Below are 24,445 nucleotides of genomic sequence, written 5' to 3' on the forward strand. Positions count from 1 at the left end.
TAGTCAAAAGTAGACCATAACTTAAAAGCTTTAGAACCGGTTACTCTGCATTGCTAGGAACAAGCCTAGGCAATCAGCATTTGTTGCTTTATTCTTGACTTCCTTTTGAATTTATTAAAACAAGTAGCAGCCTGTTGAGATGTTTCCTTCTGGTGTGTCCTACAGGTCTGTGTGGAGGTAGCGCCTCTGGAAAAACCACTGTGGCCAATAAGATCATAGAAGCTCTAGATGTTCCTTGGGTTGTTCTTCTTTCTATGGACTCGTTCTACAAGGTAATTGATTTCAACACCAGTGTGGACTCTTGTTCATAGCCCCAAATGTTTTTCAATAGTTTTCCTTCTGCATTTGCACATTAATAGGTTCATTAGAAAATCTCCATGTGTGGAAACCATTGAAGCATTGATATAATGTGTGTGTTAAAGCCTGTAAGCTGTAGTCATCAATCCTTATTTGATTTAATGACACATTCTCTAGCTTATTAGTGCACTAAGTAAGTGGTTCAACCCATCAGTTTGTTTTTCTCAATGGATGGATGCCTGTGGGCCTGAATGCGTGTAAGGCCCTGTTTTACACCTGATATTAAAGGGGACATACCTTGAAAATCTGACTTTTTCAATGTTTAAGTGCTATAATTGGGTTCCCAGTGCTTCTATCAACCTAGAAAATGTGAAAAAGAACAACCTGGTAACTTTATTTTTGGTAAATCATTCTCTGCAAGTATGTGAAAAAATAGGTCTTTAAAATGTGGTTCCCCTTTTGATGTCACCCCCTTAATCTGCACTATCCAACCACAGCACTGCCAATTAGTGCTGAAAAAGAGAGAAAATAATTGACAGCAAAATTAAGTTTTAAAGGTGACATAGAATGATTGAACAGAGTATTTATCCTTGTTCTGTGATGTGACATGTAGACAAAATCGTTTTTTAAAACGTGGTCAATTAAAAAATGGATTCTCAAAGAGCAGAATCGATTTTTTTCATATTTATTTCCGCAAATATTGAACGGAGGAATGGAAGCATTTTAGATTTCGCAAGCAAGGCGTGTTGTGGCTTTTAATTTCTTTTTATTAATTACCCACTTGTAAACTGCTGTTCACTGTTCTTTTTTATTAATATAGTATGTGTATTAAATCTATACTCATTGTGTTGAATCGAGAATCGAGTATAAAAACCGACCTGAGAACCGGAATCAAAAATTTAATCAAAAAACCGGAATCGAATCGATTCAATAGCTTGTGAATCGAAATCGAATCGATCTGGAACATCTGAATCGATACCCAACCCCCTACTTAGAAGCTTTCTAAAAACCTCTCTCAGATAGCTCTATTAGGGTGGGGGATTTTAAACAAGTGGTTTTGCACCTATTTGGCTCCCCCTACTGGCTTAACTTGCAATCTCATTACTGATTGGCTGACTTTGCTGCCCTCAAAAAATTTAGCCAATTATTTTAAAGTGGAGGGGCAGGGAGATGCCTGTGATGTCATAAGCATCAGTTTTTCAGATTGGGCCGTTTTCTGGCTGACATTTCTAAAAGAGGAATTTCTATGAGACTGAGATGTTTAGCATGTTTAGCACTTTTTGTATGTTTGTGAATGTGGGTAGACTACCATTATTCAACAAAGACAAGGTAAAAATGGTTTTTCATTCTCTGTCCCCTTTAATTTCAACAAACCACCATTATTATTGTCTGTGAACTACGGCTTTGTGTAGTAAATGCTGCTCCATCTGAATAGCAGGTGATGGCGATTTACTACAAGTCAAGGAACTGGTTTTACTGCTGAGATGCACATGATATCGCATGCAAATTATTGTGCATCCCTACTCCATATTTTTCTGTCTGTTTTATTTAATAAAAAAACCAAACTCGCATGTTCCAGTCACTGCACCACAATGTAATTTGAATTCGAAGCAATTTTTTTTGTCATCTTAAAGGTTTTAAATAAAGAAGACCAGGAGTTGGCGGCCAAGAACGAGTACAACTTCGATCATCCCGATGCTTTCGATTTCGAGCTGCTGGTGACTGTGTTGAGGAAATTGAAGAAGGGCAAGAGCATCAAAGTGCCAGTTTATGACTTCACTACACACAGTCGTCGTAAGGAGTGGGTGAGCACGCATGTTTGTTCAAGCATGCATGTGCATGCGGGGGGGGGTGCGGGCAATCATGTGTTGGACAATCAAGTGTGTTATCATCTGGTTAGTGTGGATGAGCCTGTGTCCATTAGCAGTTATAGATTAGCTTGGAACATCATTTATTAACATTGGCTTTTTACTGCAAGTCAGACTAGTTTTATTGTCTGGTTATTATAACATCTCACTAAAACACACAGGTTTTTATTAGTTCCCTGTATATTCTAGCTCAAGTCTGTAAGAGCTTTAACAAAATCACAACTGATCCTCACTATTTGGTAAAAGAATTCAAAGCCAGAAGCAAATTATATATTGTAGATGTCAATTGCACCTATCATTGTCAGCTGTTTTAGCAGCTGCAACTTGCAGTTTTATGCCTGACTAAAAGACGTTGCTGTAAACGGCAATGCTGCTGTTAATTTAAACGCGTTTATGATCGTTGTACATTTTCATTGTCTTCCCAAAATTGCATGCGTAATTGTAATGTCTCAAACTAGTATTTATAGATTTGCAATGTTAATGGGTGTTGAAGATAAAGGAATAGCTGTCAATCTGTGGTTGGTAGTGGCCACATGTGCTGGTCGATACAGAGACTGAGTGGCCATTGACAAAAAGCCTCACGGTTCTGGGTCTATCATAATGGGATCATGACACCATCAGGGTTCCCCCGTTCTGAAGCAGAGGAGCGTGGAGGAAACACATGGCTGAACACTTGCACAGTCTCACCATTCATTTACCCCAGTTGCCTCAGTTGGTTGACATTAAATTTGAAGTGGAAAGCATGATGGTTATCCTTAAGAAACCTCTGCGTAGAACAAGGTTAAAAAACATTTTTAGGAAATGTTAGATCTCTCTAGTTGATCTCTTTATTATTTTCACAAGTTGCTAATATTTAGCCATAAACAGTACAAATGTGTTTAAAACCCTATTTGCTTGCCTTGTATCTTTTAATAAGCCCATGTCATTGGCTGAAAGCTCCTTTTCTGATGTTTGTGGTGATATTTGAAAATTCTTTTTTTTACGTTGGGTATTATTAGTGGGAAATTGTAAAATAATAATGCACACTTTTTTTTTTCTTAAAAGAAAAATCCAGATAATTTACTCACCACCATGTCATCCAAAATGTTGATGTCTTTCTTTGTTCAGTCGAGAAGAAATTATGTTTTTTGAGGAAAACATTGCAGGATTTTTCTCATTTTAATGGACTTTAATAGAGCCCAACATTTAATTCTTAACTCAACACTTAACAGTTTTTTTCAACGGAGTTTCAAAGGACTCTAAATGATCCCAAACGAGGCATAAGGGTCTTATCTAGCAAAACGATTGTCATTTTTGACAATAAAAATAACAAATATACCCTTTTAAAGCACAGCATCTCGTTTAAATCCGGTCGTGATGCGCCAACGTGACCCCACGCAATACGTCATGACATCAAGAGGTCACAGAGGACGAACGCGAAACTACGCCCCAGTGTTTACAAGTGTTGAGAACGAGGACCGTTCCTACGTTGTTGTATGTGGAATGATACTAATTAATGTTTTTGTGTCAGTTTATTGTTTACAATGGTCCGCAAATGTGCGTTTTATATATGTAACACGTGACCTCCCTACGTCACTACGCATTTACGTTAGGTCACGCTGGACCGGATTTAGACAAGAAGTTGTGCTTTAAAAGTGTATATTTGTTATTTTTTTTGTCAAAAATGACAATCGTTTTGCTAGATAAGACCCTTATGCCTCGTTTGGGATCGTTTATAGTCCTTTGAAACTCCGTTGAAAAAACTGTTAAGTGTTGAGTTAAGTATTAAATGTTGGGCTCTATTAAAGTCCATTAAAATGAGAAAAATCCTGCAATGTTTTCCTCAAAAAACATAATTTCTTCTCGACTGAACAAAGAAAGACATTAACATTTTGGATGACATGGTGGTGAGTCAATTATCTGGATTTTTCTTTTAAGAAAATGAAATATTCCTTTAATGAACATTAATAAGAATTCAATGCATCAAAATACCATTCTTTGTATCTTTCCCTTCTGCAGAAAACAGTCTACGGTGCCAATGTTGTGATATTTGAGGGAATCTTGGCTTTTGCCAACAAGGAGCTTTTAAAGGTAAGTCTTAAATGAATCTTGTCACACTAGACGTTAGATAGAAATTTCATTCCCACCCATCAGCATTAACTGCGGTTTGTGATTTTGCCAAGTGCTTTCAGGAAAGATAGAAAGAGATGAAGAACACTCCAAAGCTTCATAGCCTGAAATATAGAAGAGCATTATGGGAGCTATAAAGCAGAGAGAGATAAGACATTGTTAAAGATGAGGTCAAATAAAAAGAGAGATAGGTGTGTAATGATAAGAAGGAAGAGTGAAAGGGAATTAAATCCCTGTGGTTTAGTGATGAATATGCTGAGTGACATTACCAAGAGATGTGCAGTCTGCTCAACTGTGGCTCTTTCTCTTTAAAAGAAAGAAACGAGGGGAATGATGGGAATATTATGAGGGGCATTTCTGTTATCCAGGTCTAATCTTATGACGAGGGCCAAAAATGTGTAGAAATTTTCCTGAAAGAAAATTCTGCATTATATGGTCATTGAGTTTTATGTAATTGTTACCGTGATAAGCTTGCAGAGCACTTCTCCATTGATATTATCAATGTAGGGACTGAAATTTTGTCTTTTGGCTTTTCGTATACACAACAACGGCAGTTTGGGGTCCTGAAAACACAAACTTTTGAAAACAAGTTTCAAAGGCATCGATATTATCGTTTCAGTGTAAACAACAAAAATCTAATGAATGATGGTGTCATCATGCGCAAGTATATTACATATTCGGTCAACAGGCACGTGCAAGTACTTGCAACCATAATAACAATGGCAGAGTTTCAAAGTGCAAGTTCTTTACATCGATGCAATTATTGTTTAAGTGTAAACAACAAAAATCAAATGAATATCTGTAAAAATGGTGTCGTCATGTGCAAGCGTATTACGTATTCGATCTACAGGCATGCGCAAGTACTTTACAACCATAACAATTGTGGGGTTTCAAAGTGCAGGTTCTTTAAATCGATGCAATTATAATTTAAGTTTAAATAACAAAAATGCAGATCTGTAAAAAATGTGACGTCATGCGCAAGCTTTTTACGTATTCAGTCTACAAATATGCGCGAGTTCTTGCCAACCATAACAACAATACCAGCCTACAAGTTCGTTGTGTGTGTGTTTGAGTTTATTAACGCTTCTCCAACAAAATTTTGCCGCTTTATATTCCTGAGTTAGCATTGATTGTTTGTATTTATCAATTTATGAAATAATGCATATATATTTGTGCACAAAGTGTTTCTTTACAAAGTAAAATCGAACATCTTGGCATGGGTCGCATAATACGGCATTTTTAGCTGTTTTCACAGATCATTGTGCGTTATTAGTTTCAGGTGGTATAACATATCTTGGAATGTCACTAGCCAATCAGAATCAAGCATTTTACAGTGCCTTGTAGTTAAGTAGTTTTAGGTCACGTTTACATGACAAACGACTGTACTAAAACAGAAAAAATTTGCATAAACACAACAACGTTGAGTAAAATTATCCCCGTTCACGTTAACCCGGATGCTGCAAAATATTTTGACAGGTACAATTTAATATTACATAAAAAATAAATATAAATGTATTTTTAATAATATATTACAATTAAACCAAATAGTGTGTTCGTAAAATTTGAACACCTTCATCAACAAAGTTTCCTTGCAGAACTGTTTCAGATCAATAGTTTCTCACCTTACTTATAAGGTAAATAGTCGTGTAATAAATGGGATAATGCACCAACAACCGGTTGTTATCAAAAAATAAGCCCCTTCACACTGTCAGGGCTTATTTCTGCGATAACAGCCTGCTGCTTATGCATCCCTCACTTAAAAGTGTTTTCTAATAATCTTTCATCCATTGTTAAAGTTTGGCAATTAATGTTCTTTAACGCTATGGACCTCTTATAAAATGGCAACACTTTACATTAAGGATCAGGTCATAAACATTAGTAAATATTAAAATAAAAAACTACTTCTACAGTACTTATAGCTTGGACATAGTGGTTAATGTGCATTTGTACACATACGGTACATTGCATTTTAAGTTGCATAAATTAACTTTACCGTCTATTCAACCGTCAACCAATTAAACCATCTATGTCTGTTTCCTTTGATTAATGGATCTCATTCACATAACCTCACAATGAAGATGAGCTTTCCTCTCTGCACTGCAGACTTTGTGTGTGTCTGTGCAGCTTTACATTCACATGAACAGGGTTAATGGTTAATGCATAATGAGTCATTTCCGTCATCTTAAGGAACATCTGCATCTCTAAATGAAGAATAGACATACGAAAGCCAATAATGAAATATTTGCCATTGGTTTCCCATTTACTATTTTTCGACACTTCTTGTTTTTCTTACACAATGAATGTGAACAATCCTTTCTTTCTCTGTTGCTGAAGGTGAGGGAAACAAACGGCGTTTATCTCCACTGACGTTGATGGCTCCCATTGCCACGTTTCGATTCTTCCTTGCAATGGGGCCCACAGAAATCCATACGAATTAAAATAGGAGTTATTGTGAGCACACTGGCAAAGCAGTTCGGCCCGAAGTGATTTATTAGGGCAATGCCGCAGAGGTGACGCGGGGCGAATGCAACACGACAAACGAAAGATGGCGTCTGTCAGATTATGAATGGCTCAGTTTTTAATGTTTCTTAAAGATCTGTGAATGGGACAAATGCTTATCTCGGTGCTTTCCCTTTGAGAGATGTACAGGAGGGATGAGCAATGACTTTCTGTCCTTTTAACTTGATATACATGTGACCTTTCACCCCATATGTTTCTCGCACTCCTGCACACAAAGTCGTATGAGTTACGCCTCGCTGTGTCGGCAGGATCGCTGGCACTGCTGTTTAAGAGTATTGGACTGTTTATTGTTACTGTGAGATTTAATGCTTTTGGTCCGTCCTGTCTGGCTATTAAATAATAACCATTTTCGGCACCATTGTAAGTTTTGGCAATACGTACGTCTTGGGTACAGTAGTTGCCTTTTTGTTTTAAAGTAATTGATCCTGCCTACAAACCCACAAAGAAAGATATTTGGGGAACGTTTGTAATCCAGCAATTTTAGAGCAACCAAATTTTTTGGTTACAAACATTCCTCAAAATATCAAATATCAAAATATCAACCTGAGGGTGGCAAAGTGATTTTTCATTCTCAAGTAAATTATCCATTTAAATGAATAGTTAGCCCAAACATGAAAACCCTGTTATTTACTAGGGATGCACCGCGATACCGATACTGGTATCGGGTATCGGCCTCGATACCACATTTTCTAAAGTACTCATACTTGTTAAAAGTCCCCCGATACCTGGAATTGATACCACGGTCTGAGAAATGTCTATGTTTGAGCGGTGTGTAAGGGGTTAATGCCTCTTGTGTTGTCCAAAGAGGCAGAGTTTACAACAAACTGGAAAACTAGTCCTTTGTTTTTGTTTTTTGTTAAATTTTATGACTAAAGCTGTTACCTGTAAATTTAAATCATGTTTTTTCATTAAGTACTCGGTATCGGTATCGGCAAGTACTGAAATGCAAGTACTCGTACTCGTATTCCAAAAAAAGTGGTATCGGTGCATCCCTATTATTTACTTACCCTCATAAAACTTTGCTGTTGTTTTTCTGTTGTGAAGGATTGTTATGCTGCTCTTGCTGTACAACAAACACTTCACATTGACCTTGCTGTCGATAGTCATTATTTTGATCAATAGTGAGTTGCATACAGAATAAAATGTTATTTTGTGTTTTATTTATTTCTCTGGCTGCGCGTCCTGCAGTTGTTAGACATGAAGGTGTTTGTGGACACTGACTCTGACATCCGGCTGGTCAGGCGACTGAAAAGGGACATCACAAATCGAGGGCGTGACATCGCAGGGGTCATTAAGCAGTACAACAAATTTGTCAAGCCCGCTTTCGAGCAGTACATCGAGCCTACTGTGCAGGTTGCAGATATTGTGGTCCCAAGAGGTAAGTGAAGTTTATCCTTTGTTTAAAACACTAGAGGATTGTGAGAATTGTTTTGCTTGGTAGAGCATTGTGTAGATTCCAAGGGGGAACACAAACTAATATAAATATAGCTTGAATGCATCATATGTCCCTTTGGATAAATAAATATAAAAATATTACATGCACTTTTGAATGAATCTCTTAATCCATTCAACTACGTTAACGTTGAAACTATACTAACCCCTTTACGTTGTTGCTTCAGGTGGCGAGAACTTTGTAGCCTTGGATTTAATAGTTCAGCATGTTCACAGTCAACTTGAAAAGGTAGGTAAAAAAACATCTGTTAAAGTGTATAGAGGGTGAAAATGCATGTTGTTATCCTTGCGAGATGATTCACATGCTCCTAATACACGCACAAATGTTGCATGTGTTTGCATTTGAAACCCACACCATGGTATATGTATGCTTTGCTATTGGTACAGCCATGATACCTGCAAGAATAATAGGCTGTTATTGTAAGTCCAGTTCAATGGCCAAAACTAGCAGCTGTCAGTCCTGAAGAGTATGCATTTGTGATCCTGGACCACAAAACCAGTCATAAGTAGCACGGGTATTCATTGTATGTGTCAAGATTTTAAAAAAAATTAATGGCAAAAATCATTAGGATGTTAAGTTGATGTGCCATGAAGATATTTAAGTGTTCGTACTCTAAATACATAAAACATGTATTTTATCATTATTAATATTTGTTGCTAAGGACTTTATTTGGACAATATTAAATGCAAATTAATTTTGATATTTTTTGCGCCCTCAGATTCCAGATTTTTAAATTGTCGTGTCTTGGCCAAATATTGGCCTATCCTTACAAACCATACATCAATGGAAGACCTATTTATACAGCTAATAAAAAAAAGACCCTTATGAACGCTTTTGTGGTCCATGGCTACATTTGTTAAATAAACGGTTTACCCAAAAATGAAAATTCTCTAATTTACCCTCATGCCATCCCAGATGTATAGAGTATGACTTTCTTTCTTCAGCTTTCTTCTTTCTTTCTTGATCCTTTTTTTTTAATGAGTAATGGGAGTATTTTGGGCGTAACGTGCAATAAACCAATGTCTCAGCTCTCATCCCCTTTAAAAGCCAGTTGCGCTGGCACTATGTATAATCCCTATTTAGACTTAGTTTTTCAGTTTACTTTGTTTACTTTGTAAACTGAAAAACTAAGCGGAGAATCAGCGCAGAAGATCCCCAGTTTAAGATTAATGTTAAATAATTGTGTTGTTTTTCACTTGTATTGAAATTGTTCTTTTTTTATTAAAACCTTTAAAACCCGTTTTCTTTTAGTCATGGAAGTAAAAAGCAGGCTTTTAATTGCTTTAAATGTATGGCTATCCAATATCATCAAAAAATAATTTACAAGTATGTAAGAAAAGGTTTGTACTCTAAAAATACTTTATTTGTAATAATACAAACGTTTCAGCACTTGGACAGCGTCCGTTTTTTTAAGCATTACTTTAAAAAACTTCTCATCCCACCATATCCACAGGTACAGAGTCGTCATATACAGTAAATCCGTGAGGTAGCATTAAAAAAAATAATTTTAAAACCTAGGCATTTGTTTAAAGCAAAGCATTTATTTACTTACCAGGCTACAGTTGAAGCAGCTCTTTGTGCCTTCAAACGTCTCATAACCGGTCCTCATTTATGTCCAAGAGAAAATTATCATTGCGCAGGGTGGCAACTAGCAAAAGACACTTGCGTCGCGCATTGCACTGCATTGTGCCGGGTGTAAGAGAGAGCCCATTGTTTCGCTTTAGAAAACATATATAAAAAACTGAAGTGATGTGGGTTACTGTAGTTATGGATTTATGTGCTTTTCTGAGTTTTGCCATGTTGACTCTCATGTCAGAAGATAACATGACTGCATTTCAATAAAAAAATTATTAATTTGTATTCAACTGAAGAAACAAAGTCTCATGCATTTGGGATGGCATGAGGACGAGTAAACTACAAGCGGATTTTCATATTTGATTGAACTATTCATTAAAAAATGTCCAGGCTATTTAAAATCAATGTTTATGAGATGTCAACAATAAAAACTGCATGTCTTAAACACTTTACTTCCCTAAATATGACATTTCAGATTGAAACAGGATTTAGGGGCAACACAAATTGGCTGGGTGTATACAAAAGTGAATATTACTTTAAAAAGCCATTTTGTCATAATTTTAAAGGAAAAAGACGTTTCCAAAGCAATATGTTTTGCTTAGGGCTGTAAGCTACTGCATATCGAAAGGTAAAAATATGTCGCAAAGGTGCATAGAGCAATATGCATATAGCAATGGTTTGCAATAATTAAATAATTTTAATACTTCAAAAAGTAATGTATAGTCAGTTTTAGATGCAGATAGCAGAGAGACGAAGAGAGTGATGTTTTTTTCCTAGAAAGAATGCGAAACATGTATGTTGGTTATATAATTTTAAAGGTGCAGTGGGTAACTTTTAGGAGGATTTAATGACGGAAATGCAATATACATAACTATATTATCAGTGGTATATAAAGACCTAAAATAATAAACATCTATTTGTTTATTACCTTAGAACGAGCCATTTTTATCTACATACAATGAGGTTCCCACCAAAGGGATCACATATCACTTTTTTATTATAATAAGTCTTAATTTTTATGTAATTATTTCTTTGATATAAGCGATCAGTCAAAAGAAAAGATCATATCATAATAATTCCAGTTAAGCGATGTCATCCATATAGAGCAAAAGACATTAACATTAATGCACATGAATGTCCATCACTCAGTGTATATTCATTTGTGTTGATATATGTCAGGGAAATGGTTAGAAACCGGTTCAAATGAAGAAAAAAAAACTCCAAACCCAAAGAGGTGCATTGGGTTTGCCATCACATGTTTAGTTCAAGTCTATGTTAAGTTAAAAAAATAGTCTTTTAAAAAAGTCTGCATAATGTTATAAATTTGCTGCAGTTATATATACATAATTTTTTTTAACCTCCAAAGCTTTTAAAATGTAGTGTGTGTCTGTATGGTATATGAGGCATCCCATGATTCCACAGTCACATAGTGACGATGAATGTGCTGATAAAGACTGTTAAATCAAACTCTGTAGCATTTTTATTTAGAAATGTTGGAAATATGAAAGGCCTTATAATATAATGGGGATGATGACAGGAATGTGATTGTGTCGGCTTTTAGAATAGCTGACAGTGGTAGGAAATATATTTCCAGTATACCATGGAGAGGATGGGGGCTAACTGTATGGAATGGCTTTTCTCCGTGGATATATCTCATTTCATGAGTTTGTCTTTTTTTCTTTTCTTATTTTATTCTCCTCCCGTGCGTGTTTGTAATGAAATACTTGCTAAACCCTCGACCGATTGCTCTAACCATCCCAGCGTGAAATCACAGTGAGGTATGGCTGCTATTTTCCCATCACTTTCCATCTCTTTCTCCTACATTCTTTCAATCTGCGCTTCATCTGTCCTCTTATTTTCTTCAAACTTGCAGACGTGCAATTGGAGACAAACATGCAAAGTGTCGCCTGGCTATGGTGTTTGATACACACGAATATTAAATCATTAAATTATTAGAAATGGGTTGTTTAAGGAAGCAAATGACTTTATTGACTTTGCAGATCAGTTTTTCTTGTAATTGATAGTTTTCATTAAACTTTTCTTGGGTATCGAACACATCAATTTGGTGTTGCTTGCACCAGGAACAGTTAAAATGATGAATAATTCTATAAAGGTTTGTATATATAAACACCATAGTCACACTTTGTATCTTTTGTCTTTGCCTTCACTGTGTTTTTGCATGTTGCTAACCCAGGGATATGGACTATTTCAGTGGTTTTACAACTTTTTCAATACTTCCTAGGACTAACTAACTGTCCACATAATCTTGATGCAATTTTATCATCAGGCAAGCAGCACCTCTTAGTTTAAAACCATTGACATGATCCAAACCCGAGGTCACCCTGCCTGTCTCTGTTACTGGCATTTCCTGTCTGTAAAGACTTTAATCAGGTTGTGTTCTTTTCTCTCTTTCTCTCTTTTCTCCGTCTCGTCGTCATTGTGTCCCAATGAACATTTATTCCCTTCTACAGAGGAAACTCCGCTGGGATATGTGAGGATAAATTCTTGTGTCCTTCACACTCCTTAATTTTATTTATTTATTAGTTCTACCCTCTGCAATCCTTCCTCATTTGATAGAGACATGTTTTGTTAATTCACTAATTGGTGCTGTTTTAGTTTGTTTGGTTACGCGTGTGTTAACTCATTTTCAGATTATCCAGTGCAGACAATTAACATTCCCTTTGTCAATTTTCCACAGTATCCTAACTAGGCACAGCGTGATATAGTATTTAGTGAGTTCATCATGAATTGCCCCCCACCACACGATTTCATCAATACAAAATCCCTCATACACATCATCTGATTGGCAGTAATTGTGTCTTGTGTGGACAGACATTAGTTTTGAATTGATGAATGTGCCTAGTTAGGACAGGAGTAAGCTGTCTTTCTCTGTTGGCGGTGGATTGCGGGCTGAGGTTTGCCAGTGTGAAAAACTGAAAATGTATTGTAACAAATCAAACCAATTGGTTAAAGCCTCAATATGTAGATTTTCATGTAGATATTTTTCGTACAATATCGCATCGATTACCCACAAAAGACCTTTATTAACCCCTTGGAGCCGTGTGCATTACTTCTGTAAAGTGACTTATTTTTTGGGCTTCAAAATCAGTTGTTCCTTATTCCTGTTTTTTTCCCATTTATAAACTTGGAAAAGCAGGGAAATTTACTAAAATAACTCCAAATATGCTTGTCTAAAAGATGACGGACATACAGTGGCTAAATAAAGTCTTAGGAATAAACTGGTTTTCTACAGTAATTGCCCAGCAAGCAAAAACCAAGACGTTGAAATGATTGCTAACTATAGACCCAGTATAGACCGGCTATGAGTAACCCACTTCTACCCTAAATAGCCTTGAATTTGGTTACATGCCATTTTGGCCAAAATTATTTGAAGATGTATGATATTCCAACATGTAGGCAAAGTCAACAGGTGTTCAAGGTGTTTGCTTTCATTTGTTTTAAACTTATACATATCGTCTATTCTTGGGCTATGGTAGACGTCTATTAGATTTTCACTGACAGCCCAAATTTAACCTGATTTTTAGCCCAAATTGCTTGCTGAGTGGTCATAAAATGTGTTCTCATTCTCATCTAGGTCACAACAATAGACAAACACAATGTGCATAAGCTTAAAACACGCAAATAATTTTAGTGTCTTGTGTCTTTTTTGAAAACACCCATTAAACATTTACAGGGCTGGAGGAAAATGTAAGTGAACCCATAGACTAATTACTTTAATGAAAGCTAATTTGTGTCAGAAATAAAAGGGGTTCAAAGGTGTAGTTTAGTGATACTTTGATAAAAGACACTTAATCATTTTAAGATTGCTGTCCTTAAGGCTTTATGAACCATACCTTGCAAGGAGGAGATCTCTAAAGATATCCGATCAAAAGTTGTTGCACTCCATAAGGCTGAAAAGGGATACAAAACAATCCCAAAATGTTTAGGTATCCATCAGTCGACAGTTAGACAAATTGTCTATAAATGGAGACAGTTTAATACTGTAGCTTCCTAGAAGTGGGTGCACAGCCAAGATGACTCCTAAGGCACAACGCAGAATACTTAATGAAATAAAGAAGAACCCACGAGTAACAGCTAAAGGCTTGAAGACATCATTGGAACTGACACACATCTCTGTTCATCAACACTGAGGAAGCCACTGCTCTCCCAAAAAACATTGCTGTGAGCCTGAAGTTTGCAAAAGAGCACCTTGACAAACCCCAGTGGTACTGGGAAAATATTTTATGGACTGATGAATCAAAGGTTGAATTGTTCGGCAAGAAAAGGCCGCATCTTACCAACATAAAAAAAAACATCATCCCAACAGTGAAGTGTAGTGGAGGGAACATCATGATTTGGGCATGCTTTGCTGTCTCAGGGCTTGGACCACTTGCCATGTTCGAGGGAAAAAAGGAATTCCCAAGATAACAAAATATCCTATAGCATAATGTCAGGGTGGCTGTCCACCATTATTTTAATAGTCTTTGGGGTGGTTTCCTGGACAGAGATTAGCTTATGCCAGGACTAGACCTTAGTTTAATTAAGAAATATAATTAGTTTAAACAAACATGCCTTACTAAAAACAGTACTTGTGTGCTTTTTTTAGGCCAAACTAAGGGCACTGATGTATTTTAAGATATGTCAGTGCAAGATGTTTTCAGTTTGGACAGCTCTTATATTTATTTTAGTCTAGGACTAGTCTAATCCCTGTCTGGGAAACCGCACCTATATGTCTGACAACAGAACAGATAATATGTGAAAATAGCATTCAGTTGTGTTAAAATACAATAAAACAAACAATGACCAGACAGAGTAGAAAAACAGATTATCCAACAGATTAAATAGCTAATCAAAAAAAAGAACACTGTATTAATAATAAAAAATAGTCGTTAGAGTAGTCGACTAATCGGAAAAATAATCGCTAGATTAGTCGACAGAAGAAATAGTCGTTAGTTGCAGCTCTAGTTCACTTACACTTTCCTCCGGCACTGTGAATGTTTAATGGGTGTTTTCAAAAAAAGACTCAAAAAACTGGAATTAGAATAGTTGTCAGCTTATGCACATTGTGTTTGTCTATTGTTGTGACCTAGTCGAGGCTCAGAGCACATTTTATGGCAAATCACAGTAGAAAACCAGTGTATTCCTAGGGGTTCACATACTTTTTCTTGCCACTGTATGTATCTGGGATTGCTTGAGGGTGAGTACATCATTAATGTTTTTTTATCTGTACATTTGATCACATTATTTAATTTATGCCTTTGTAATCCAAGGCACAACAGCTGCGTGCTAGATGATATATAATCACCACTTTTGCATTCGAGCCATTAATAAAACAAGAATTTCTCTGGATTTACAAATCCTTGGGAACTTTTTGGATTATGTAAATACACAGCTACAATAAATATATCGCACTGTGTGTTTTTTTTATTACAAAAATCTAACATTTTGTGGCTTTAAATGATTGAAATGTAAGTAATGAGTAATATGATGTATTGTGATTTATAAAGGTTGTCATTCAGTATACACAATGGCTCCTCTCAGCCCTTACTTTAGTTCACGCTGTTTGTAAATTGAATGAAAATAATCACATTTCACTGTTTGCTTCTTGTAAATCATATCTTGGTTGTCGGCAAGCCACATAGTCTGTCTCCTGTTGTCATACTAATTTAAAGTCCTTTTTACGCCAAGTCTGATGCATGAATTTGAAAATTTTACGTTTTTTTGCTTTAGATGAGAATTTGTCATTCTCTAAAAAAAAGTTTGCTTTCAATCATACAGTTCTTGTATTTGAAGACCACTAACATTAACATGTTTGTGTTCTAATGCAAGTTGGCTGGTTGCAAATACATAAAGAGTTTAGCTTTTGTCAGGCTGATGCACATTCGAAGTAACCATTAAAGGCGGGGTGCATGATTTTTGAAAAACTTTGGAAAAGGGAGTCTGTCCGAGTACCAAAACACAACTGTAGCCAATCATCAGTAAGGGTCATGTCTACTAACCGACATCATTGCCTGGGTTGGGTATGTGTGGGGTGGGGTTTTACCAAAAGAAGGTCCAGATTCTATTGGGATAGGGGCGTGTTTGTTTAGGTGATTTCAAATGACAACATTGACTTTCAGAGATCATGCACCCCGTCTTTAAGGGGCAATTTGGTTTTAAAACGGATGTTGACCAGTCGAGGATTTTGCTTAAAGCAATAGCTAAGGTGGCTTATCAACAAATCATGGCCTCTATTTTTTTTACGTACTGAAAATTCAGACTTGTGACATGAATGGGCTTTAAATCTGCGTGGATCTGCTTCCATAACACTTCAAGCTGAGTGTCTCTCTAACCCATTCGTACCAGAAAAAAGTCAAATCTGTATTTGTCTTTTTTCCAGTTTGGTGTGTTGCTTGGTCTTATTTACTTTTGTGCAACTTATGCGACAAGGAATGTTTAAATGTTAAACCCGTGTGCCACACAGGTCTGCACTGGCATCCGCTCATCAGGGTCAACCTCTACCCAAGACCCTGAGTGTTATGGAGAGCACCCCACAAGTTAGAGGGATGCACACTATTATCAGGTATGATCTCACTAAAAGCGTGTGACTGTTTGACCATTATAAAGAATAAAATTGGGGTAGGTTCAAACACAGCAAGGGGTGATTCTTGAATTTTCATCTCTGTGAAGTGGAGCAAGATGCATCTGTTACAGATAGTCATCTAGCATAACCTAGTGTATTGTGCCTGTAGACCACTCTTGTGAATAACCCCTTATTAAAGGGATAGTTTACCCAAAAATGAAAAATCTGTTATTTACTCCTATGGAAGTGAATGGGGCTCATGATTGGTTTGGTTACAAATATTTCTCAAAATATCTTCCTTTGTGTTCATCAGAACAAAGACATTTATACAGGTTTGTAACAACATGAGAGTGAGTAAATGATGACAGAATTTTCATTTTTTGGGAGAACTATCCCTTTAAATTTAACAGGGTGCATGCCTGAATTTAAGAGTCATCTACTAGTTGCCATATGCATGTTTTGTCACAAGATGCTATTTGATGTTATGCCTCAATTTTTTTAAACTTATCTGTATGCTTTCATGGATATAGGATGTATAAATCGCTAAATAGGTTCCAAACGTATCTGCTTCAGAAGACACATATTAACTCAAGTTATCTCGTCAATTGAGAGAAAACATTTGCATGAAAAAACATTTTCCTGATTTTTTATGTTAATCTGTAATACCACAATCATCCACTAGATCCACACTTACCCAATTTGTTAAAAAACTAAAGAATTTTTAAAAAAAATAATTTTACACTCTCTGTATGTTTTGATAATCGTTCTGAATCTGATTTCTAACAAAATTCCTTAACAAAAATGCAATTATTTCAGCTTTTTGCTAAAAAAAAATTGAAGAAAAATACCCATATTTAAAAGTTTATAAAGATAGGATGAAATGCTTTTTTTCCTGTTTGTTTGTTTGTAGGGGTGTCACGATTCTAAAGGTCACGATTCGATTCTCAATTTGTACTTTTTTTTTGAAAGATGAAAATGCTATGCCATTATTTTTTCTTCTTCTTCTTATTATTATTATTAGTGTTTCACATTAACATGCACATTGCGTGCTTTTCCTCGCATGGGGGTTTGTGGGATTTACTTTATGCAAGAAAGCTTGTAGGATTCCTTCTTGCACGCACATGAACTTAATGCGCGCGTCTTGGACTCTTACACCTGAAATAACTCTTACATCTGAAATAAATCCAGTGCGTCATAAGCAGCTGCGCTTCTCTCTGTCTCACGTGCACGCGCTCTCGCATCCGTCCGAAGTCTAAACATAAACTAAAGTAGTAATCCTTACGTATTTGTTCAGTTTTATGCGTTTCATGCGAGCTGAGGGAAACTATCCCTTTTGTTTTAAAACATAACCCGCTGCATCTTGGCGCCTCTCTCACTCTCGCCCATGTGCAGAGAGCTGGGCTCTGTCCGAAGTCAGATCACTAGGTAGTAATCCTGTTTATGATATGATATAAGACAACATGTTGTTTACTCGTCATTGGTTTGTGAGCTAAATGATGAATTGCCAGTTATTCTTAAGCAAGCCAGCTGAAGCTTGAATTGTATTTACTGTATCATATGTGGTTGGGCAATTAAACTAATAATTGTTTCCTCTCTTCATCTCACCTTTCTGACCTGTGGTCACAGTTTACAATAGTCTGCCCTCCTTCAAAACGCACATCGTTTCTCTTCTGTACAACTAACTGTGTTCCTTTGCCTTCAGGAATAAAGAAACCAGTCGTGATGAATTTATTTTCTATTCCAAGAGATTAATGAGGCTGCTTATTGAACACGCCCTGTCTTTCCTGCCGCTGAAGGTGAGCGGACCACCATTAATGACCGGCCACAAACTTTTAATCCCAGGGTTATGAGCTCTGGATATTGGCCTCCATAATATAGAAATACATAGTGTGTGAGTGTCATGTAGTGTAATGTCGAGGCCAAATTAAGATTTTATGACGTGTAACAAAGTGAACCTGTTTTTATGTATTTTTTTACTTTTGTATCACTCTGATTCTTGTACCTGTTTGTCGTCTTTCAGCCAGTGTCTGTTGAAACTCCACAAGGACCTGTTTATGAAGGAAAGAGGCTGAGCGGGAAAAGGGTTTGTTTTTATATTTATATTACATTTACGTTACAAACTATAGATTTAACCTGTATGTATATCCTGGAATTGAACCCATAACCTTTGGAGCTGCTAACCCAGTGCTGTACCAAGTGATCTATAGGAATGCATGCTTTTTGTGTGGAAGAATTTTTTTTGGCCAGACACCATTTACATATTTTGAAAATAAAAAAATCAAGTTAATTTTGCGTTTGGTTGCTTGCAAAACTTCAGTTATTGATTTCACATTGATTTCAGTATTTATAATTTATTAAAAATGTTGTGACGTTATTATATGTGACCCTGGACCACAAAACTAGTCATAAGTAGCAAAGGTATTTGTAGCAATAGCCATTGTATATTCAAAATTATAGATTTTTATGCCAAAAATCATTCAGGTATTAAAGGCACACTGCGTAACTTTTTGGCCACTAGGGGGTGCTAGACATGTATTTTTCACCTCTAGCGCCCCTAGAGGCCACAAGCGCCGCAGCACTGTCGCAAAGGAAAAGAAGACAACTGTTTAGGTCACAAAGTGTGCCTTCCAGCATGTCATGAATATAATTATATAGGTTTTATTTTTTTTCAAACTCAAAAGATCGCCTAGCTCACGTTTACAAGCCAGTTGTAACGGATGTCGCTTGGTTAAAGTTTATATAAAAATTATTTCATTAAAGGGGAATCGAACCCGGATCGCCAACGTCATAAGTCCATGAGGTTACCACGGCACCACAGTGTCACGTGATACAAATCTCTCTCTACATTCTCCAAGTAGCCTCCCGTAAAATTTGAGTGAAAAAATAGTTACAAATCCTAAATAACATACATCAATGAAAAGCTTATTTATTCAGATGATGAAAATGTACCGTTATGTTTGGTTTCAGGGTGACATATTTTCACACAAGGGGTCTCATTCACTAAGCATGTGGATGTTTTAACTAACAAATGATTATTGCATACATGTGGTCTAAGTTGTTCTTACGTTTTTGCATACATTTAAAAGTTTTTGTTAAATCATAATTTGTTAGTTAAAACATCTGTACGCACATTTTACAAACAAATTTGTGCGTACGTATGCTTAGTAAATGAGACCCAATGTTCTTTACATTATGTAGGATGATTTTATGTAGAAAACAGTAAATCACTAAAAAATTAGCTGGATTTCACAGGCAGGGTCACTTAAAATCTGGCTATTTATTTATATACCTAATTTATATTATCCTTTGTTTTCAATAGATCACTGGTGTGTCCATTCTGCGGGCAGGAGAGACCATGGAGCAGGCCTTGATGGCAGTTTGTAAGGACATTCGACTAGGAAAGATCCTCATCCAGACCAATCATGACACGGGAGAGCCCGAGGTATCTCAATTTCTCCACTCATTCAGCTGCTGGCATTCGGACACATCTATAAACAATTTTTGTTCAGAAAGTCATGTTATTGTGTCCTTGCGTTCTTAGCCTTGATTTACTCAGCCTGTTTTTCAGTTCATGGTTCGTTTCACTGCTGATTTTGCTCAGATTAAGCCTGTTTTCAGTTGACGTATAGCATGCATCGTAATATTTACTGTTTGATGGAAAGCTCCGTTCTTTTGTATTTTATTGTGCAGATTCATTTTTGAAGGTACACGTATGGTGTACAGCTCCATCTAGCTGCATGAAACATTTGGTGCATGGAACCTAAAAAAGTTTTTAGACAGATCTTTACTTAGCTATGTTACGCAGAAATAATTAAAGGTTAAACACTAACATTTATCACAATAAGTTATTTTAATACAGGTTTTGTATTTATAAAACTTTATTTGCTCCATACTTAGCATTTCTTGCATACTTTGCTGTTGGCTCCCCACAGAAGTTTTCCCAAAACATCTGTCAAATGCCTGTAGATGTTTTACATTTCTTTTCATACTGTAGAGTTCAATGTGGTGTCTAATGGCATCTGTAAAAGTCTCTGTCGGTCTGTAAATCGGTCTTATGGTGTCATTTTCTTTCTCAGCTTCATTACCTACGTCTGCCCAAGGACATTACTGAGGACTATGTCATTTTGATGGACAGCACAGTGTCAACAGGGGCAGCAGCGCTCATGGCAGTCAGAGTCTTACTTGTAAGTTGTAATGGCACACATGAAGGTCATGATTCTTTTGTCGTTTATGTAAAAAAAATCAGGTATTTCCAAGATATGTAGAGATATTGAAATGTTATGAGTGCATTATGATCTGTTTTTGTAAAAATCTCTTAAAACAAATGAACTCAGGGGGGGGGAACGAAAGTGTGATCTGACCACTGTTCAATCCATTAACCTCTTATCAACACAAACACTGAGGAGAGTATTGAAATGCTAAATTAATGATATTTCTTCTGGTATAGGATCACGATGTCCAGGAGGACAAGATCTTCCTGCTGTCTTTGCTCATGGCAGAGATGGGCGTCCATTCGGTGGCCTACGCCTTTCCCAAGGTTCGCATCATCACCACCGCTGTGGATAAAAAAGTCAGCGATGAGTTTCACATAATTCCAGGAATCGGTAAGACGTCCACCACACTTTTTGGGACAGTTTCCCGGACAGGGTTTAAATTAATCCAGCATAAGGCCTTAGTTATATTAGGACATTTAAGTTGTTTTTATAAACATGCCTTAAAAAAAACATTACTGGTGTGCAGTAATGGGCAGCACAAACATGCATTTTAGTCTGGGACAAGGATGAGCCCTGTAAGGGAAATCGTACCTTTAATTATCTAATGAAATGACCACAATGTGTTTTGTGGCCTTTGACCATTTTGTGGCCTTTGGCATTTTTCCGTCTCCTGAGTGCCTCTCGCATAAGATTTTGATGGTTTACGTTTCTTCCCCGTCACAGAAAACCACAGAGGTTTTCAATGCCAAAGTATTATTTTATTTTTGTTTGTTTGTTAAACACGAAGTACAAGATGAGGAAAACTAGGATTCTGTGTTTTACGTGCTGCCACTGTTGTTTACAGTGCGTGGAATGGTGCGGTATGATTTGTTGAGCGGATTTATTGCATTCTGCAGAAAAGGAGGAGGGGTGTTTTATTGCATTTTTGAAAAAAAGGGAGAAAGATGACAGAATAACACGACGGATATTGGATTTTGCATAAAATTAAGAATTTACTTTTTAACTCTTTCCTCGCCATTGACGAGATATCTCGTCAATCTGCAATACCGCTATTATCCACCAGGTGGCGCTCTTCCGCAATTTATAAAAACAGAAGTATTGCCCTAGGGCAAACAGCTGTATGTCCGTGTATGTTTTAAAGATCGCTCTGCATCTGATCTCTATCAAAAGTCCTTCACAAAAATGGAATTATCTCAGCTTTTTGTTCAAAATTTGGTGTTTTTGATGAAACCTACACATATTTGAGATGTGATAAAAACAGAACACATGAAGGTAGGATGAAATGGATTCTTTTTGTTTGAAAGCAGAGGGTCTGTTCTTTTATTTCATATATTGTATGTTTATATATTTAAGAAGGAGCATTTTCTGGAAGGCATTAAACTTTTGTTAAAATCATGAAAAATGCTGGTAGTGAAAGAGTTAATACTGACCTGATACGATACTGATTTTGGTGGTAACTCATTTTTATTTATTTTTTAATGCTGTTTATCGCGTTCTGGAACCAAACTCTTAATTTGTAGCAATAGCCAAAAATACATTGTATGGGTCAAATTAAATATATATATATTTTTTTTTTTGCAACCTCAAATCTAAATTTCAAAACGTTTATGACTGGTTTTGTGGTCCACGGTCACATTTAAGAATGTTCTTATAAAATATCTTTCAGTCAATGCAAGTCTGAGATTTTGTCCAAAGGTGTGAACAAGGTCAATGTCACGGATTTGTCTGATTAGTAACTTTGAATTAGTGCAGAATTAAAAATATTTTTAGCTCATTTTGCATAATTTTTGTCCAAATTGTCCAAATTTCAACATTTCAAGTTTAAATTAGTTGTACAGCAGGGTCCAAGAAACAACACAATCTATGCTAATACAAAGCTATTGTATTCCAGGTAATTTTGGGGACCGGTATTTTGGGACTGATGCTCCTTCAGATTGTTATGAAAGTGATGATGGGATGGACTACTAAACTCACTGAGCAACCGTATATCTGCATGCATCAGAGAAGGGAACATTTTAAGCACTCATCTAACTGTGGACCCATAAGTATACGACGTAGCCTCATTTTGACGGTCATAAATCCAAGCTTTCCTCAAAGTGCCACAAGACTGAAGCGCAATGCTAGTGTTAAATTAAAGTGATAACCTCATTGGTTTAGATTTCATCATTTTGAATATTTGAGGCAGAATGCTGCCAAGGCTCTCCAGCATTTCTTCATTGGTGTTGGAAATGACTTGGCATATACAACAAATGGTACAAAAGCTATCACTGGGGCGGCACTTAAAACAAGTACACCTTTGTACCAAAAGGTACATAATAGTACAAAATGTATGCATATCTCTACTTAAATTATAAATACTTTGACCTTTTTAAAGGGTACTGTCCTAGTGATAGCATTTGTACCTTTTTTCTGACAGTGTCTTGTACTATTTGTCAAATAGTATGTATACAGTATATACATGTGCACTTGCATTGTTTGACTAAATCTGTCAAACCATGTAATTATTTTGTGAAAAAATATTTCAGAAAACAGAGCATTTCTGCTTAATGCAGTATTGGTGCTGCTTAATATGTGCATAATGTTACTAGTAAATGCTGTTTACTGCAGTTTTCTCTGACTGCAACTAGTCATAATCAACACATCTACTGTTAGTTTTACTGTATATTTTTATTGATTTGGTGTATTAACTTAAACAACTGATAAGTACCAATGAAAAATCAGTGTCTATTTTGTAGTTTTTGTGCATATGTTTAAAAAATACATATTGATATGGGACTTAGACTTAGAAAAGTCCAGTGAGTAAATATTTCTTTTTACTTGTTTTCATAATTCATACAGTACCACAGAGGGGAAGAAAATCAGGGTAATAGGTTATGCTTTGTTGCAGCAATTTTCTGGGTTATATACTTGAATTTGAAAGTGTATATAATATATATTTATTTTTCAGTAGTTTGCTTACCATGCCCAAGACTGATTTGCAATGACAAAAGTGAATGAATAATTACTGGTGAACATTTCTGGAGATCTGTTTTTTTAGAATTGAACCAAGAGAAAGAGAGTAATGTGTGCTTTTTGCAAACATCCACTGTTACATGTCATCCAACAGCAAAAAATGCTGTTTTGTTGCATTAAGTCCGAGTATAGCTGCTGTGCCAATATGCACGTATAGCAAGCTGTGATGCACTTAGTTATGTGAGAAACATAAGTATTTAATTACACTTACACCCCCACCCAAAAAAAGTGTGTTGCACAATAATTCAGTGGAATTTAATTGACAGTGGATTTATATATTTTGTCCCATTTTGCAAAATGTAATCTTGAAATATACATTTTTGTCTCGGGACCCTCTATGTCATTTGTTTTCGTGTCTGTGTCCTTTATTTTTCTGTACAATGGTAATGGTCATGGCTTGGTTATGTATTATTTTATGAAGCATAATCTGATATCAGAAAATGTACTGTATAATTTCAAACATTGCCATCATTTTGAAGTTTTTTTCTCCCACTACAGAAATGTGTACTGTATTAATTTGGTTGGTTGTATGTTTATGACTATCCTGGTTTTTGTTTACAAAAAGCTTCAGTTTGATCTTCAGTGATGACAGCCATTCCAGTTATGTTGAATATTTTGTGTGAGTGTTTAAAAACCCAATAAAACATTTTGTGCCTAATTTTGTATGTTTGTACAAAAATTTAAAGATTTATTTTAGCGTTACATGCACAAAAGTCCTTCACTACCTAAAATATATACTTAAAAAAAACACCACAAAAAAAAACAAATGTTCGCGGGATGCTACTTCTGCAAAACAACGTATCACAGACTGTAGCACGCTGCAATTAATTAAAAT

The 24,445-nt window shown here is 36.1% G+C and overlaps 1 protein-coding gene across 2 annotated transcripts in view; it reads left to right on the forward strand.

Annotated features, from left to right (window-relative positions):
• Window positions 1-24,273, forward strand: part of LOC135738239 (uridine-cytidine kinase-like 1) — a 28,364-nt gene extending 4,091 nt beyond the window's left edge. The window contains exons 3-15 of one of the 2 annotated variants that reach the window (XM_065256179.2): window positions 166-272; window positions 1,932-2,102; window positions 4,164-4,235; window positions 7,983-8,172; window positions 8,414-8,475; window positions 11,584-11,600; window positions 16,286-16,384; window positions 18,087-18,180; window positions 18,405-18,467; window positions 19,704-19,826; window positions 20,461-20,568; window positions 20,832-20,988; window positions 22,490-24,273. In XM_065256179.2, the coding sequence (XP_065112251.1) occupies window positions 166-272; window positions 1,932-2,102; window positions 4,164-4,235; window positions 7,983-8,172; window positions 8,414-8,475; window positions 11,584-11,600; window positions 16,286-16,384; window positions 18,087-18,180; window positions 18,405-18,467; window positions 19,704-19,826; window positions 20,461-20,568; window positions 20,832-20,988; window positions 22,490-22,566 (1,340 nt within the window). In that variant the 3' untranslated portion in view covers window positions 22,567-24,273. Of the gene's footprint in view, window positions 1-165; window positions 273-1,931; window positions 2,103-4,163; window positions 4,236-7,982; window positions 8,173-8,413; window positions 8,476-11,583; window positions 11,601-12,293; window positions 12,314-16,285; window positions 16,385-18,086; window positions 18,181-18,404; window positions 18,468-19,703; window positions 19,827-20,460; window positions 20,569-20,831; window positions 20,989-22,489 lie in introns of both variants that reach the window. The other variant, XM_065256178.2, reaches the window with a different exon arrangement.
• Window positions 24,274-24,445: the final 172 nt, after the last annotated feature.

Source organism: Paramisgurnus dabryanus, chromosome 12 (genome assembly GCF_030506205.2).
Source record: "Paramisgurnus dabryanus chromosome 12, PD_genome_1.1, whole genome shotgun sequence".
NCBI lineage: Eukaryota > Metazoa > Chordata > Actinopteri > Cypriniformes > Cobitidae > Paramisgurnus > Paramisgurnus dabryanus.